The sequence below is a fragment of the Lissotriton vulgaris genome, chromosome 7 (genome assembly GCF_964263255.1).
Source record: "Lissotriton vulgaris chromosome 7, aLisVul1.2, whole genome shotgun sequence".
NCBI lineage: Eukaryota > Metazoa > Chordata > Amphibia > Caudata > Salamandridae > Lissotriton > Lissotriton vulgaris.
Genome location: NC_141695.1, coordinates 481,949,290 through 481,968,770, shown reverse-complemented (window position 1 = coordinate 481,968,770; position 19,481 = coordinate 481,949,290). Strand labels below are relative to the sequence as shown.

At 42.9% G+C, this 19,481-nt stretch overlaps 1 protein-coding gene across 1 annotated transcript in view; it reads left to right on the top strand.

Annotated features, from left to right (window-relative positions):
- Nucleotides 1–19,481, top strand: part of ABCC3 (ATP binding cassette subfamily C member 3) — a 624,389-nt gene that overhangs the window by 382,892 nt on the left and 222,016 nt on the right. The window contains exons 11-12 of the mRNA XM_086930544.1: nucleotides 2,817–2,909; nucleotides 17,273–17,476. Of these exons, the coding sequence (XP_086786670.1) occupies nucleotides 2,817–2,909; nucleotides 17,273–17,476 (297 nt within the window). The remainder of the gene's footprint in view (nucleotides 1–2,816; nucleotides 2,910–17,272; nucleotides 17,477–19,481) is intronic.

Genomic DNA, 19,481 nt, shown 5'->3' with positions numbered 1-19,481 from the left:
GACCAGCAGCCACAGTACCCTCTTACATCGAGATTTAGTCGACTAAACTGGAAGACATAGACTCCTCAGGCACTTACCAGCATCTTCATCCCGCACTGAATTACCACACACACAGCCATGGCACACCAAACTGCCCATAGCAGTTAAAACCCAAGCACAAAGCAGCAATTCCACTTTGCCCTCCTAGGACCAATATTACTAGCCTTGCTCCATCTCATACAAGCATGCCTTCCTGTCCTTTGTGTTGTAAGTGTCCAGGCTTCCATTTCCTATGTACCCCACCCTTTCCCACCTTCTTACAAATGCACCATACTAGACATTAAGGGGACATTTAAACCTTGAAGGCAGCCAGCCAGCCAGCGGGGTGACTGGAAGCTTGGTTTCTTCTCTCCACCCGGCAAACTACTACTAACTAAATCTATAGATCACCACCAGGCAGGTGAGAATACCTTTGTGTTGAGTAGAGCCTCTCGTGCAATGGCTCCTCTTAAGGCACTGGACATTGCCAACCAGGAACTGCGTTTTTTATGCTCTTTAAGCAAAGTTCTTTGTTTGTAAGAATAAAACTGACAAACAGGAGCTTTTTCCTTGAAACAACAAATAATCAGTGACTCTGACTTTTCTACCTGTGTTCTGTGATATTCTGTATTTTCCTATGTTCCTACTCTGCCCACTATGATTTTCATAGCATTCCCAGGTAAGGTAGGGAAAGTGTGTGACAGCTGCCATAATTTAAGAAGACAGGATGACAGCCATTGTGATCTAACAGCCTAGTGACTCATATCCAGTGGTAAATAGGGTGGGTGGATCAGGAGTTTTCTGGTACTTTCTGCATGGTTGCCCCCACTTTTTGCTGAACTGCTGATGTACTTTGACTGAGTGTGTCCTGGACTCCTGCCAATCAGGTACCCAGGGCCTATGTTCTTTCCCTAAAACTGCATTGAAGACCAACCCCAATCGGTACTCTCTGGCCACAGGTCAGCCCCTGGTAAATGGTACCACAAATACCCAGGGCACTGTGACCAGGGAAGGCCTCTAAGGGCTGCAGCACTTATTGTGCCACCCTTAGAGGCCCTGTACCTTTACACTCACATACTGCCTTTGTAGGCTGCGGGTTTTAATACAGAACAAAGTGAAGAGCTGACATGGAACACATCCCTGCATTCCATGCCTACAATCCACAGCCCTCGCATAGATCAGTCACCCCTCTAGCTCGGTGCACTATACCAGCGGTGAAGGCACAGGTGCATGAGCCCTGTAACCATACAGTGTCTGAGTCAATTCTTAGACATTGTAAGTGCAGTGCTGCCATTAAGAGTATACGGTGCTGGGAGTTTGTCACTACCAACTCAACAGTACCATCATTGCTGCACTGAAAACTGAGAAGTTTGGAATCAAACTTCTCAGCACATTAAACCAACACTGATGCCAGTGTGGGATTTAAAGAAAAATGCACACAGAGGGCATCTTAGAGATGCCCTCTGAAAAACAACCTACCCCTTACTTTTAATGATAATGCCTTTGGGTTTTTTCACTGAGCCTGTACCTACTTCTCCTCCTCCAAATGCTGCTTCCTCTTCACCCTGAGCTAGTTTTCACAGATATGTCAACCTAAAGCTCCCCTGTCTTTCAAGAGGACTGCTCTGAAAGCAGATGTGGGGGTTTAGCTGTTGCATTCAACAATCACCCCTCCTTTACATTCACCTTCACGTGACCCTGTTGTGGGTGAAAATTACCATTTCAATCTCGGACCCGCCACCGCTCCACAATGCAACACCATCTAATATGAGTTCCTTCTTGGAAAGTAGTGACCAAATATGCTTTATATTCCACCCTTATTCCTTTAATTCTTGGCAATTTCTACTTTGGCATAGACTCATCAAATAGCATTTTGGACTACAGTTTCTCCACCCCCGATTTGATATGGTCCTCATACATTCAATTCCTGAGTCAAACATTGCATTAGATCATTATTAAGAACATTAATGTAAGTATCTGAGATACTCTCCAAGCATCTTGCCTATCTACACAGCTATTTCCTTGACATAAACTGAACATTATTTCTCCTTTTTTTTGTAAGTGTTAGAGGTTTCTGGAGGGGTATAGTTTTCCCTCCTTTGCACAATTTACAATTGTCATTCTCTGCGTGGATTTCTGATGCAATTTTTTTCCATTTATCACCTAAGCCTGTCAATGGAGAGTTTTCACTTTCTACATCTTTAAGCATTCCAGTTTTCACAATGCCCACATTTCTCGTGTTTTAATTACTTTATTTTATATATGCTTTTCCATGCTTCATAGTCAACTGTATATGTTCCTCACTTTGGAGCAGGGATTACTAGGTTGATGTTGAAGGTTGCATAGTAATTCATTCCTGTTCCAGGTTACATTGATTTGATATACACTGATTTACAATTATGAATTACATAGATAGACAGGTGATAGTAAACATTTAATTGACGATTCCTCTAATAGCCAAATGTAAGAATTACATTCAAGTAATCTAGCTCTTGCTCGTATCTGACTTTACATATATAACATTTCTATTGACTGTCCAAGCACTGGTAAAAAATGTAGTATACAAACATTTATTGGTATGTAAAGAATTCAGCATGTGCTTCAAAGGCTCTCCTATGCCCAAAGTTTCTAAATTCTATTTTCAATTGGACTTCCAGAACTCTATGTGATATGCATCCTTGGAATTAGTGCTATAAAACATTTTTAGGAGTATATGAGCCTTATTCGTTTTCCAGTTTAATTCAATGTATAAATGTAAATCTACAAACGCCTAACACGTTGAAAACATTTCTGTCCAGACTTTAGACGCTTCAGTCCTGGCTGGTGTTGCTGTAATGGTTTTACTCATTCCTCTAAATGCAGTTATTGCTGTGAAAACCAGGGCCCTTCAGGTAAGTTAAAACGGTGGACAGAATTGATCTTAAGTATGCATGCTATGATCAGGAGGAGAAAGTCAGCATCTATATCAAGAAAGTATTACTTTGATATGTTTTCACACTTAAATGTATTGATTGTGTCTTGTCTTGTGCGCACCTTTATGGGGTTATGTACGCTTGGACAAAAATCAGCTGGCGGAGAATAGATTTTTACGTTCCCTTTTGTGCCTCCCCCAATCTTCACCAACTTTTTCTATTCATATGGAACTGGGTTTGGATTATGTTCAGGATAAATTGAGATTGGCACCTTTAACATACTGGCTCAAGACCTGGCTAAACACAGAACTAACGCTAAACCACATGATTATGAGGGATGTGATGAGTTTGGAGAACAGTAGCATGATTCCATGGCTGGCCTACTTAAAAAAATCTTTTAATGACCTGGGACGACCAGACTTATTTACTGATCCTTCTGGTATTACAAAACAGGATGTGGATGTAATTAAAAAACAATTTATGCTAAGGGAAAGTTTGTTGCGAGAAGAAACAGAATTGTTAAAGCCCACAGTTCGCCTGCATTATTTGTCACTTCATTCACTTGCAATTGAGCCCTATTTATGTTTTGTCACAAACCCTTTTCATAGGTTTCTGTTAACAAAATTCAGGTTCAATCTTATTCACTTTTATTTGGGCAATTTCAACTCTTGGATAAAACCAGAGTTAGCACCACCTTGCACTTGTGACAACTTTTCAGTTCAAGACACGATGCACGTTATTATGTTTTGTGATTTCTTCAAAGCACACAGAAAAAAATATCTGCTACCTGTTTTAAGGGAAGCTGGTTTCTCCCAGGTGAGACCAGCCATGCTTTATTTACAATCTCTGGGAAATATATGCATCACATTCTCCATGGCAAACTTTCTAGTGGCAGCGGTCAGATCAAGAAGATGTAAGAACCTGTCAAATCAGTGTGTATAAACCGTTTTAGTGATTTTAAAACTGTTTTTACTGTAATACTATGTCAAATCAACTCGATTGTAAAGAAACTGTTTAATTCTATTTTATTTTTATATAATACTGTTTTTATGTCCTTTGTATGATTTTAATCAAATCGAATAAAATTAATTTGACTGACTGATTGTGTCTTGTGTAATCAAAATTATTCCCAGAAATGTTGTCTAACAGTGTTATATATTTAAGCCCCAACCATATACCAGACACAGCTCCAGTACTGCTTAATCTGTTGCTAATGCCAGGTGTATTAACAGCAACACTAACTACTTTTTCCAGTGCCACTAAGTAAAATCATCTTATTCAGTGACGACCAGGTATGACCCTTTTATGCCCGGCATATTCCCTGTGTTCCATGTATAATGTTCATTTTCAATATGCAGCCATTAAATATTGAATAATGCCCACATTTATGTTAGAGGAGAACACAGCCTGGCAAGAAAGTGAAGACAAGGTAGTGATGTTCATTAAATTAGCTGTGTAATTCAAATATCCAAAGCACCTCAAACAACAAGTAAACATCTCTATGGCATGCTAGCCTATCCTCAATGGTTATCCTTGATTTGCCACCTTTTTGGGGTGGGCAGAACTTGCAGAGTTTTACTCCGTGGAATTCCTCAGAGTTACCTAAAAACTCAGGGAGATTCCACGCTGTTCAGCAATCAGCGAAATTATTCTGTTCCGTCGCGCTCACTGATAAACAAATTGCAGTGAGTCACTTACAGAAAATTCACACGTTTTCCTAGGCAGCTTAATAAATGGAAATTCTTGTAGTGTTCCGGAGTTGGAGGCAGCGGTCTAGCTGTCCCACGCTGCTGGAGCACCCCCGCGCTGACGCGTGACGTCAGGCACGAGGGTGGGAATAAAGGAGGCATGGCCACGGCTCGAGTAGTCGGAGCCACTTGAGTAACAGCAACCACGGCTCCTGTAATCATTTAGCGTTGCGCGGCCGCAATACCTAGCGCTAGCCAATTGACCAACGCTACACTGGCGACGAGGGTCCAGTAGACCCACCCCATGCTCAACTCGGCGCTACGCTGCTCTGCCTCTTCCCCGTGCGGGACATCGATCCCGGAGGGAAACAAAAGTGGCGGCGATCAGCCGGGCCCAGGACCTGCCGCACCAAACCGCGCTTGCAAGGAAGTGCTTAAAGGGAGCCACGGCGAACTCCTAGGAGTTTGGGCCAGCGTCCCCGCAACGCCAGAGCGGGTAAGAGCAGCGCACCATGCCACCACCCAAGCCACGAGTCCACCCTCGAGCAAAGTTCACGCAACACCGCCTAGGCCCAACATCCCAGGCTGTGGGAGCGCGCCCTGTGCCAGGAGAGACTGGACAAATAACCTACTGAACGACAATCGTCAGTCCCAGAGCCAGTACCAAGTCACAGGAAAGCTCATTGGAGGTGCAGCGCGGCACATGGCGCACAAACCAAAATGGCGTCTATTCCCGCCCTTGAACCTTTTGTAGTGGATGGTGCCCCATCTTCCCTCGCCCCATGCTGGAGGCATTGGACTGACCGCCTACAAATCTATTTTGAGGGTGCTGGGATCTCTAGAGAGAGACGTCGAGCACTACTGCTGCACCTAGGGGGCAAGGACATGCACCGCATCTATAAAAAACTGACGGAGGCTACCCCAAAGACGTACCAGACACTGCTCACAGCATTGAGCGCCTATTTTGAACCCATGGCAAGCAAGGATTATGAGCGGTTCATCTTCCGCCAAGTGAAACAGGAGGCAGACGAGTCCCTGGATGCATTCCATGGCAGGCTGAAAGAACTAGCCAGCTCGTGTAGATTCCGGGATGAGCAAGAAGAGATCCGAGGGCGGATCATACAGGGATGTTTCTCGTCCAAACTCCGAGTCGCAATACTACAGGAAGACGACAAACCTCTCGCTGACATACTCAAACTAGGCCGCTCCAAAGAACTCTCACAGGCGAGAGCCTCCCACATGGAAACAGCCCTGCACCGACCAATCAAAGTCGAACAAGTCAACACGGCGGAGAAAGTAAATGTGGTACGACCCAAAGGGAGACAACCCAGTGGGAGGAAGCCGCCAGACAAGAAGAAGGAGTGTGGATATTGCAGAGGCCAGCCTCACCATATGCAAAACTGTCCGGCAAGGGGAAAGAAATGTAGTGCATGCGGGTGGATGAACCACTTTGCGGCGGTGTGCAGATCCACGAGAGCCAAGAAGGAGGCTGCACACGCGGTGAGGGAAGAAAGAGACAGTGAGGACATGGACGATGACGCAGAAGACTATCCTGTTCACTACGTATACGCCATCGACCAACCACAAAGGAATAAACGCCGCCTTCCAAAGTGCCGCGTCATGATCCACCAGCAAGAGGTGAGGGCCACTATTGACACGGGGGCATCCATTGAACTGATGGCTGCGAATGTGTACAACCAACTATGCGCAAGACCCCCCCTACATGAAGCAAAAATCTGAGTATTTGCATATGGCCAGAAAACACCCATTCCCCTGATTGGATGTTTCAGTACTGAAATACAACACCAAGAGGAAACGGTTCCCACGACCATCTATGTCACTAAAGAAGGCAGTGGCATGCTGCTGAGTGGACAGTCAGCCGAAGATCTAAAACTCATATCTTTTGCCATGGCAGTACTAGAAGAAGAACTAGACACCATCATGGAAGAGTTTGAGTGGGTATTCAAAGGCATCGGATGCCTAAAAGGGAAAGAAGTGTCCCTCCACATTGACCCGTCGGTCCAACCTGTCGCACTGAGGCACCGGCGAATCGCGCTCCACCTGAGGAAGAAGGTAGAAGAGGAACTAGAAACGCTAGAACAACAGGGGATCATAGAAAAAGTCAGTGGTCCCACCCCATGGGTATCTCCCATCGTGGTAGCCCGGAAGCCTAAGCAACCCGGACAGGTCCGCATTTGTGTGGATATGCGTCCACCGAACGCAGAGGTAAAAAGGGAGCGGCACCTGACTCCCACAATCGACGACATCCTCGGAGAGCTCAATGGGGCGAAGTGGTTTTCGAAGGTAGATCTCCGATCGGGACATCACCAACTACCACTCCACCCTGACTCAAGGTACAAACCACCTTCTCCACCCATGTAGGACTAAGGCGATATCGACGCCTCAACTTCGGAATATCAAGTGCAGCCGAAGTATTTCAGAACACAATTCGGGAAGTCCTCAGTGGACTCCCAGGAGTCCTGAACGTGAGCGATGACCTACTCATCTACGCGTCATCCATCGAGGAAAACCACAAAAGACTACGAGGGGTTCTCAAAAGAATCAAAGAGTCCAGCTTAACCCTGCACAAAGAAAAGTGCCAGTTCCTGCAGAACAAAATCAGCTTTTTTGGATACATGTTCTCGAGCCAAGGAGTGGCACCGGACCCTGACAAGGTAAAGGATGTCCAGGAGACCCCGGCCCCTACGAACGTTTCCGAAGCAAGAAGCTTCCTCAGCATGGTAAACTTCTGTGGGCGCTTCATCCCGGATCTGTCCAACCTCACTAAGCCCCTCCGAGAACTAACCAAGTCGGCCACCACCTGGCAGTGGGGCCCGGAACAGGGAAAGGCATTCCGAGACACCAAGGCAGCCTTATCCGCAGACACCACTCTCTCATATTTTGATCCATCTAAGCCCACCAACGTAGCCATGGACGCCAGCCCTTTCGGCCTCGGAGCAGTGCTGACACAGCTTCAAAGAAATGGGGACTGGGCGCCTATCGCCTATGCCAGCCGCTCCTTGACTGACACGGAGCAGCGGTATTCACAGATAGAAAGAGAAGCCATAGCCATCCATTGGGCCTGCAGACACTTTCACGTATGGACACGCTTTCACAGTGACCACAGACCACAAGCCTCGCATACCCCTATTCCAAGGCTCAGTGTCCAAGCCACCTCCGCGAATTGAAAAATGGATACTCCAGCTACAAGGGTACGACTACCGAGTGGAGTACAAACCAGGGTCAACGAACCCCGCGGACTACCTGTCGAGACACCCCCGAGAGGCCACCCAGGAAGAGAGAGAGGACGCGGAGGATACAGAGGAATATGTCCGACTGGTGACAGAGAGGTCCCGACCACTGCCCATGAACCTCGACTCCATCATAGAAGCGTCATGACATGATGAATGCCTCCTACTGGCTGCCAATGCAGTCCGGTCGGGTAACTGGCGCCCCATCCAGGAATCCCTGAGCAGAAGGACACCACAGGCCAAAGCGACTCTAGAATCCATACTGCGGATCAAGGAGGAACTGTCCCTCAACAGCCAAGGATGCCTACTACGAGGCCCCGTCTAGTCATGCCAGTCAGCCTCACCCGTCAAGCGGTGGAACTCGCACACAGAGGACACCAGGGCATGGTAAAGACGAAAAGCAGGCTGAGAGCCAAGGTGTGGTTCCCGGGGATGGACCTGATGGTGGAAGAAGCCGTCAGAGGGTGGAACTGGTGTCAAGCAGCAGGGCAACCACACCGCCCACATCCAGTTGTGACCAAAGACAACCCTCAGAGACCATGGGAGTGCGTAAGTGCCGACTTTGGACACCTCCCCGACCGGCGATACTCCCTGGTGATCATTGACGACTTCACCAAGTACCCCGAAGTGGAGATCGTGGGGAGCCAAACGGCCATGGAGGTTATCGCCAAGTTTGAGAAAACAATCGCCACCCATGGCATTTTTGATGTAGTCAAGACAGACAATGGACCACCCTTCCATGGCCAGGAATTTGCAGACTACCTGAAGAGCTGGGGCATCCACCACCAGAAAATAACCCCACGCTGGCCCCAAGCCAATGGGGAAGTGGAGAGGTTTATGCGCATGCTCAATAAGACCATCCGCATAGCCTTAGCAGATGGGTCACCGCTAGAAAAGGCCATCTACAGTTTCCTGAGGGAATATCGCATGACTCCGCACGTTACAACAGAAGCGGCACCAAGCGAGTCAACAATGGGCCGAACCATGAAGGACACCCTCCCGAACCACCCAACGTGGGTTCCCGAGCGAGCCTGCAATGAGAAGACAATGGCAAATCACACTAGATCCAACAATCAAGCCAGAAAACGACGAGGGGCCCGCGAATCCACCATACAACCAAGGGACCAAGTCTATGTCAAAGATCGATACCCCGGAAGCAAGTTCCGGCTTCCCTTTGAACACCAACCGTTGACTGTGACACGCCGGACCGGCACCATGGTGACGGCTCAGAGAGGGTCCGAAACGGTCACCAGAGACATCTCGTTCTTTAGGAGAGCACACCAGAGCATCGCCCAGAGTCCAGAACAGCCCCACCTGAGTCCGCAGCGGCAAGAGGAATCAGAGGTGGATCAGGGGGTCTCCGATGAGGATGACCCGAGAGAGCAAGACACTCCACAACTCCCCGCCACCCCGAAGGCGGGGCGGCACACCTGTTTTCTCCAGCGGGGGGAAGCAGCACCCCAGTCCCGGGGACCCCAGGGTGGCAACATCCCGAAGAGGACAATCCCGATATGAACTGAGAAGACATTGTGCACCCTCCTCCCAGCTCGCCGACTTCCTGGTAGAGTGAGACCCTGAATGAACACTAACAGACTGATAACAGATCCATCATTTTATACTATGCCGTGTTGTGACATTTTCTTTGTTTTAATAAAGGTTAGAAGGAATGTAGTGTTCCGGACCGGGAGGCAGCGTTCTAGCTGTCCCACGCTGCTGGAGCGCCCCCGCGCTGAAGCGTGACGTCAGGCGCAGGGGAGGGTATAAATAAAGGAGGCGTGGCCTTGGCTCGAGTAGTCAGAGCCACGTGAGTAACAGCAACCACGGCTCCTGTAATCATTTAGCGTTGCGGGCCGCAATACCTAGCGCTAGCCAATTGACCAACGCTACAATTCTATGCATGCATGTGTTATTTATTTGGAAGCCACGTTTAAACAGTGGATGCTGTTACTGTGGGTGTCTGGTCACAAGACTAAACTAGTCACCTGTTTCCACATCCACGGGAAGGACTTGTGATACAAAAAGCTACCTTCTGCTTTAAGTAAAGGTCCTGCGGTGATGGGCACAGATTACCAATGGAGTTTGGGGGGCAAGGGGACATCCGAGGTCGGACAAGATTTTAAGGAAATTAAAATGAAGCAAGAGGGTATGATTCCTGGAAACAAGATACATTCTTCCCTTGCCTTCCTACCTGGCTACGAGAGTCAGCTGGGTCGGAGGAGGTCAAGAGCTCGAACAGCTGCATTGCAAATGTAACTGGTGCTCATGATGTGCACACTCGCATATCCTTAGGAAGCACTTTTGAGAGGCTGTTGTCAGGGTTTCCCCATCCAATACAAAGTCAGAGTACAGACTCCGAGCCATCGCAACCTATGAATAGCTTTCCCCAAAACCTTTGGCCAATCCTCCCACAAATGATCGCCAACCAATACAAGATTACTACTATACATTGCAGGCAATAGAATATGTGTACACTGACGTGATTGGTTGTAATCTCGGTGGGTGCTACAAGATATGGGTCCAGACACCCAGTTTGCTGTATGATCATGGTACAATCACGGCATATAATGTTCCTGGAAGTGAAGTAGTTAGCATGATACAAACAAATCTTTCTGCTTCTTTCAACAAACTGCTTGGAAAAATTCTGCATAGGTGTTAACATTACAGTATAAATCGACACATTCATTTTAGTACGAGATATTTTTCCCGCTATCAGTGTGTTACACAAAAGCATGTATTTGTTTGTAGGCTTTCTGAGCATTTGCTTATATGATGGGTAAAAGGTTTGTTGATTTAGGGGTTATCTACTAATGTATGAGCCAATAGGACAGTGACTGGAATTTTGTGTGTGTTTGTAATTCTCATGCATTCGCGTGTGAGCTTCTTTATATTTACCAACAGCAAATGCAGCATTATAGCCTTTTCTGACAATACATGATTGGTAAATACACCTTTTTTTATGTCGTTTCCAATCCATCCTCTGGCGTGGAGCAATTGCGCTTGCACACAAAAATAAAATTCGACCAATGCAATAGTCAAAAGAAACAAGTCTTTTCAGAAACCCTTGATAACCCGTGTATTCTCTGTTTGATGTAGGCGTTGCTGGTTGTAAAGAAATACAGGTAATTCTGTTTGTGGTATCCCCTCTACAATTGTAAAATTCAAATCAATACAACTCCCTCTATAAGTCATATTTGATGGTCACTTTTCTAACATTACAACTGCGCAGGAATATGTTTGTACCCCAGCCTCAAAGTCCCCTATTGTTTCAGATATGAGGCAGAGCATGCTGACATCAGCAAAAAGCACCACAATTGCAGTAGGAATGCTTCTTTTGGGTATACACTCAAAATATCGAGTAAAAAATATAGAATTGCACTAATATCGAGTAAAAAATATAGAATGGACAGAATATAGACAACAAAAATATCGAATGTAATGGACAAAATATCGAATGGACAGAACATAGACTACAAAAATATCGATTTTGAGGTAAGTAAGTTAATATCGATTTACATAAATATAGAAAGTCAAAATATCGAAGTATATAATATAGATGTTAATTATATCGATTTTTTAATAATATCGAATTTTTAAAGTGTTTTTTATGTTAGTATATGTGTGAAAAGTGTATATTTATTTTATAATTGATTTTAAGTAATGAATTTTATGGTATTTAATTTTTGCTTAATTTAATTCTGTAGCGGGTTGTGGATTTATAGGGGAATAGGGTGGGAAGTAATTTAATTATAATTGATTAAATGTTTTAATTTATTTATTGGTATTTATCTTGAATTAATTGTTAATTAATTTTTAATTGGTAATTGATTAAATTATAATTGGTAATTAATTTTTATTAATTGATTAATTGATAATTATGTTAATTTTAGTAATTTAATTCTGTAGTGGGTTGTGGGTTTATAGGGGAATAGGGTGGGAAGTAATTTAATTATAATTGATTAAATGTTTAAATTTAAATATTGGTATTTATCTTGAATTAATTGTTAATTCACTTTTAATTGGTAATTAATTAAATTATAATTGGTAATTAATTTTTATTAATTGATAATTATGTTAATTTTATTAATTTATTTTCTGTAGCTGGTTTTGGGATTATAGGGGAATAGGGTGGGAAGTAATTTAATTATAATTGATTAAATGTTTTATTTTTTTATTAGTATTTATCTTAAATTAATTGTTAATTAATTTTTAATAGGTAATTAATGCAATTTCAATTGGTCAAACATTTTTATTAATTTATTAATTGCTAATTATGTTAATTTTGTTAATTTATTTACTGTAGCGGGTTGTGGGTTAATAGGGGAATAGGGTGGGAAGTAAATTAATTATAATTATTAAAATGTTGAAATATATTTATTGGTATTTATTTTTAAATAATTGTTAATTATTTTTCAATTGTTAATTAATTAATTGTAAATTGGTAATTAATAGGTAATGATTTTTAATAAATATTTTTTATTTGTATTTTTAATTGAATAAATATTATATTATATTAAATTGGTAATTATTTTTAATTAATTTGTAATTGGTATTAATATATATATTTTTTCATTAATATATGAAGTATTTACTTTCCCTACTTTTGCACTTACTGGAGCGAGAATAGTAATTTTTACCCTTACACTATCCAACGCTTTCCCTTCTGTTGAACTCTCTGGAGTGGGAATAGTAATTTTTACCCCTACGCTATCCAACGCTTTCCCTACTGTTGCACTCTCTGGAGTGGGAATAGTAATTTTTACCCCTACGCTATCCAACGCTTTACCTAGGGTTGCACTCACTGGAGTGGGAATAGTAATTTTTACCCCTACGCTATCCAATGCTTTCTCTACTGTTGCACTCACTGGAGTGGGAAAAGTAATTTTTACCCCTAAGCTATCCAATGCTTTCCCTACTGTTGCACTCTCTGGAGTGGGAATAGTAATTTTTACCCTCCCGCTATCCAATGCTTTTCCTACTCTTGCACTCTCTGGAGTGGGAATAGTAATTTTTACCCCTACGCTATCCAACGCTTTTCCTACTGTTGCACTCTCTGGAGTGGGAATAGTAATTTTTACCCCTACGTTATCCAACAGTTTCCCTACTGTTGCACTCACTGGAGTGGGAGTAGTAATTTTTACCCCTACGCTATCCAACGCTTTCCCTACTGTTGCACTCACTGGAGTGGAAATAGTTATTTTTACCCCTACGCTATCCAACGCTTTTCCTACTGTTGCACTCTCTGGAGTGGGAATAGTAATTTTTACCCCTACGTTATCCAATGCTTTCCCTACTGTTTCACTCACTGGAGTGGGAGTAGTAATTTTTACCCCTACGCTATCCAACGCTTTCCCTACTGTTGCACTCACTGGAGTAGGAATAGTAATTTTTACCCCTACGCTTTCCAACACTTTCCCTACTGTTGCATTCACTGGAGTGGGAATAGTAATTTTTACCCTCCCGCTATCCAACGCCTTCCCTACTATTGCACTCTCTGGAGTGGGAATAGTAATTTTTACCCTCCCGCTATCCAATGCTTTCCCTACTGTTGCACTCTCTGGAGTGGGAATAGTAATGTTTACCCCTACGCTATCCAACGCTTTCTCTACTGTTGCACTCTCTGGAGTGGGAATAGTAATTTTGACCTCTACGCTATCCAACGCTTTCCCTACTGTTGCACTCTCTGGAGTGGGAATTGTAATTTTTACCCTCACGCTATCCAACGCTTTCCCTACTGTTGCACTCTCTGGAGTGGGAATAGTAATGTTTATCCCTACGCTATCCAACGCTTCCCCTACTGTTGCACTCTCTGGAGTGGGAATACTAATTTTTACCCCTATGCTATCCAACGCTTTCCCTATTGTTGCACTCACTGGAGTGGGAATAGTAATTTTTACCATCCCGATATCCAACGCTTTCCCTACTGTTGCACTCACTGGAGTGTGAATAATAATTTTTACCCCTGCGCTATCCAACGCTTTCTCTACTGTTGCACTCACTGGAGTGAGTACATTTTACCCTTTCCGCTATCCTAGGGTAATTTTTTAAAATATTTTCTATTAATATTACGTTCATATATATATGTATTCATAAATACATTTGTATGTTTTTTTACATACATTAATTATTTATTAATTTTAAAGTTATTTAAGTATTTTAAGTATGTTAAATTTAATTATATTTATAATTTCATTAATTTTTAATTACTTTAAAGCATTTAAAAAAAATCGATATTTTGACGAAATATATTTTTTACATCGATATTTTTGATTCAATATTTTTGTACTTACCTGTTTGGAGATAGGAAGTCAATATTTTGTCGTTCTATATTTTTTACTCGATATTATGGTAGTTCTATATTTTTGACATCGATATTGTTTTAGTGATCCCTGCTCTCCCATCAGCCAGACAAGATTACATAGATTCATAGCCTCTTTCCCCATTCATGGACTTTTCCCCATTACCTAGTTTATAAGTATTTAAATCACAGCCGAGCGGTTGGATGTGTTAGTTTTTCTCACAGCATTGATCACCCTAGACAGCAGGTGTAATAGCTTACATCGTAAGGGGTGGGCTATAAACTCTTCCAGACAGCAGTTAGTGGAGTTTTTGCTGAACTCGGTGCTTTAAGCAGAGCTGGCGGAGTGGGAAAAACTCTGTGAACTCCTCCTGCGGAGTTTACCACCCAACCCTACTTTCTGTGGACTGTTTTTGCTGGTTTTTTGGCTCTCGCTGTGCAGCATATTCAGTGCTGGTGTGTGTGATGTGTCCCTGTAACACATGGTAAAATAGGTTACACCAAGTTAAGTTATTTAACTTTACAAAAAGGTGATATGGCAAGTTGGTGCAGGTAGTTCACTAGTTGTGTGGAAGTGAAAGGACACATGTGGGATGTTGTCTACATTTATACTACTCATAGCTATGACTGGAAAAGTATGGCTCCAGGTGCAAAATTGTGGCCTTTGGTGCTGCAGACCCATGCCAGAGAAAAGAACTCTACCAAAGCTAAATCTTGGCTTCAGACATGATGATGCCAGAAAAAAGCTTAATTGACAGACATTTTTCATCAGGGGAGCTATCTCAGACATTCAGAAGAAAATACATTTGTTTCAATCAGTAGTGGTCGGTAGTGGGAGTAGGTGCCGGGCGGTGACGTGGGAGGATTACAGGTAAGTAAACATATAAATAAATGAAACTAATTTCATTGCACACACTGCATCCCCAAATGCGGTGCAGTGCACGAAAATCATTATATTTATTTATATGTTTACTTACCTGTAATCCTCTGTAATCCATAGATTACTACCGCCCAACCTGCCCCTCCCCCTCCCCACATCACAGCCCGGCAGCTACTCCCACCACCGACTGCTACTGGTTTCAAGATCAAGAAGGGGGCGGGGAGGTCCCTCATATTCTTATGGCTGAACCTGGTAGAGTGCTAAAACTCCTCAGATGAGAGCCTGGCTTTTGCTATTTTGTACAAAGACATCTAGGTCAGTGTATAGTCAAGTGAGGTAGTACTGTAAAAGTGGAATCTCTAAGAGTGAGAATTTTTGAGAAACGCCCATGGAAGGTCTCCAGCCACTGATTAGTGCAGACCATTCCTAGACCTAGTAGAAACAATCAGAAGCACACTGAATTCTGCCTGTGAAGAATCCTGACGTGCTCCCTGCTCTTTATGCTGAAGAAGGGGAAAGCACATTGGCTCAGCCTGGAATAGTCTCTAAAGGATACTTTCGGAGCACTAACCAGAGAGAGACCTGATACTTCAGGACCTTTTCTAAAAACTATAGGGGTTTGGGGGAAATATAAGTGACTTTCCCAGCCTATTCAAAAAGTGAGACAGTGTCATTGCTTTTAGGCCACAGGATGAGTTTGACTTTCAGATACAAATTTTGACTGGAGTGACATGTAATGCTTTTCTGGGTCCTACTCCATCAAGGTTGGTCTACAACTGTATCTAGGTCTTGATCTAATATAAATATCGATACTGTATTTCCTTGGTGCTTTTTTCATAACATTTAGAACTCCATATATTAGTGTCTCAGTCATATTTTAACCATTTATGTAATTTTGCTTCTTACATTTTTTGAATGCAGTGAGTGTTTCTACGTTTTGCTTCAATCTTTGCTTTCTTTCTAGATTTAGTTAATTTTGTAATATTTTTTTACACAACAATCCAACACCAAAGGATGTGCATCTTCAGGTGTATACACAGTTCCCCCAAACGAATAACAGCTCATTAGCTGATTGAGTGATGGCTTCCTACATGTGGATTGGAAAAGTTTTAAACACGGGGGCCTCATTTATGAGGCTGTGCGTCACTTTTACGCCACTGGTGCGTCACTTTTTGTGACGCACCAGTGGCGTAAAAATTGTGCCTTGTTGCGCCATATTTACAAAGTGATGCATCTAGGTAGATGCGTCACTTTGTAAACCCCTGCGCCACATTATACCTGCGCCAGGTAAAATGTATGCAAGGGGGGCGTATTGACGCAAGGAAGGGTCATAGAAGTGATGCAGTGAAATCTATGAGATTTCACTGCTTCACTTTTAGGACGCTGTTGCGTCAAAATCTTGCGCCTGCCGCACAGCAGGCGTAAAACTGACGCAGGCCCTTTCACATGGGGCTTGCCCCATGTGAAAGGACGCATTGCTGGAGTTGCGTCACTTCTGTGACACACTCCAGCAATGTGTCACTTTTGCGCTTACAGATACGTCATAAATACTGACGTATCTGTAACTCCTTGCGACATGATGCGTCATACATTAAATATGACGCATCAGGAATGTCGCAAGGAGTGCGCACTGAGAAGTGACGCATCGCTGCTTTTACGCAGCGATGCGTCATTTCTCATAAATGAGGCCCTGGGGATCCAATTCACAAATGTAAACTACCACTTTTGTGTAAGTTTATTCTTTTTCGGTATTCACAAACAAACAATTTAATACAACTTTACAATTGTGGAGACTCCCCCGGCAGGATGGAGAACTCCACACACAAAAAGATAGAACAAGCCTAAAGTAAAGTTACTGTTTAATTGTTTGTGAATACCGAAAAACAGTAAACTTACACAAAAGTGTAAGTGTACCTTTGTGAATCGGGCCCATATTGCTCTCTTCATTAATATTGCATTACAAATATCAATTATACATATCAATAAAGCATAAACACCAATTAAGTAGGATTCACCATATTATCTCATGTGTAGCAAGTCCAGCTTTCTAGATGACCATCATAGACAAATGAAGCCAAGCATTAATCAAGATGTAATTATGTGTGCATTGTTTTAACTAGATTGATGAATATTTTAATGTTCATTGGTATGCTCAGCATTTATATTGTACCAATGTAGAAGTTTCTTAAAAAGACCAATAATAATGTCTGGTTTATTTGTTTACTCAGGTTGAGCAAATGAAGTTTAAGGACTCCCGTATAAAACTCATGAATGAAATCCTGAACGGGATAAAAGTCCTTAAACTTTATGCTTGGGAGCCATCATTTGAGCAGCAAGTCTTGGCAATACGGAAGAATGAACTACGTGTTCTGAAAAAGGCTGCGTATCTAAGTGCCCTTTCAACTTTTGCTTGGACCAGTGCACCATTCCTGGTAAATCCTCTTCTGATAAAAAAGAAGAAAGTGTATACAACTGTAGGCAATTTTGGTATTATTTGGATATCATGAATTCAGTTGATCTATTTTGATTGAATATTTCAATGTATATAGTTTTCTAATACATCAGTTGATTTTGAGATATTGAAAATCAATGAAGAAATGCACATTTTTACTAATTTGATGGTATTTGCTAGCTAGTCATGTAGCCATATTTGATCAAATGACATTGAATCGCGCCCATGTTCCTCTGCAAATATTACAATACCTACAAACCAATAAGGGATTTTACAGACCTCAAGAAAAGATTACAGAAATTGTTAATTTGATGACAGTAGCACATTTACAAACATGTTGATGTTTCTCGTGGTAATCACTCTACATTGCTTACCTGTAGGTTAGCAAGTGGGTAGCATGGAATATTTACTAGGTAAAACAAAATGTGTAAATGCAACCCTTCTAGACTGTAAAGGGCCTCTATTTCTTATTGTCTTAATTTTATGCAGCTGGAAATATTCTTTTCTGATTTATATTGCACCAATAATCCCTTTAATTTAGTATTATCCAAATAAATACATCTTGCTCATCGCATTTCGAAATACTACTTGATTTTTTGAGATCGCTGAGCACTCCCATACCATATGAAAATGGTACCCTCAGCCTCCGCGCATGTGATGATGAAAATACACTCTACGGAAATATTTGAACTGGTATCATGATCTACCTTGTAGCCTCTTTCACCTCCACCCAGTCTTCCTGCTCCCACTGGCCAAGCTAGCTCTCCCATCTCTCCGTTAGGGTCTGCATTGGATCTGGGATATGGACTACAAACGCCCTATTGATAGAGAAGATGTCCCCCGCCACTCCATCGGCTTGGGTTAAAGTACGGGACCTCCCAGGGGTATTTGGATGATGTCTCCAGGGCATGACGAACCTGGAGGTATAAACAATCTGTGTATGAGCAGCTGGCAACCCCCTCCCATACTAAAGAGACATTTGCTCAGTAAGCCTGCCTTGACATTTCATGTCCCACAAAGCACTGCACCAGAAGGCAGTCGTGTTCTGGGTTATCTTTGGAAAATTCTTAAAAACACCCTGTGTCTGTATAACTGTAAAAGGGGCACTGGCACACCACCCAAATCACCTCCAGCCAGACACCAACGTCTACCCTATAAGTGCACAGCCAATCATTTATAGGCAATAACTGTGAGGTCAGATAGTATCGTCAAATGTCCGCCAGCCCCGCCCCCGTCATGTGGGTGTGCATACACTTATTGAAAGTTACCCTTGGGGCCTTCCCACCCCATATTTTATTGGTAATAGTAGCCTGTAGGGAAGGTAAGAATCCTCCAGAGAGTATATGGGTAGTTCTAGAGGAGATATAGCCACTGGGGTTGAGCAATCACTTTAAAAATGGCTCCCTGGCCCATTATAGAAAGCGATTACTTTCCCATGCATCAAATAGGGAGTGAAGGTGACTGAGCATCTATATTAAGTTAACAGCTATTCACATGGTCCAGCGCAATGATTTTCCCTAGATATTTAAAAGCAGATGTGATCCACAATGGTCTATAGGCTTTCTCTCCAAACCCCTCCAAGGAACAATTTATGGGGTGTAACACCGATTTGTCTCAGTTAACTTTAAGACCAGAGTCTTTCCTGTATATACTTAAGATCTGCATACAATGAGGGATAGGTCTTTGTGGTCTCGATGTCCTTGCGTACCCATTTCACCAGCAGCCCATCGCAAACTGGAGGGGGGCATCCCTGACTTGTGCCCGCCATATAGTGAACGGATTGATATCACTCTGTTAATCCATACCGCAGTCCATGGGAGTTCATTTAGGAGTTTGACAAGAGCACAAAATCTCGGGCTAATATTAATTTTTTAGAGAATTGCCATCAGGTAGGTCCATTTGATCGTATTGAGTGCTTTTTTCAAATAAATCGACATTATCGCCTGTGGCTCCTCCAAGTTTTGTGATAAGTCCAGCATCACATA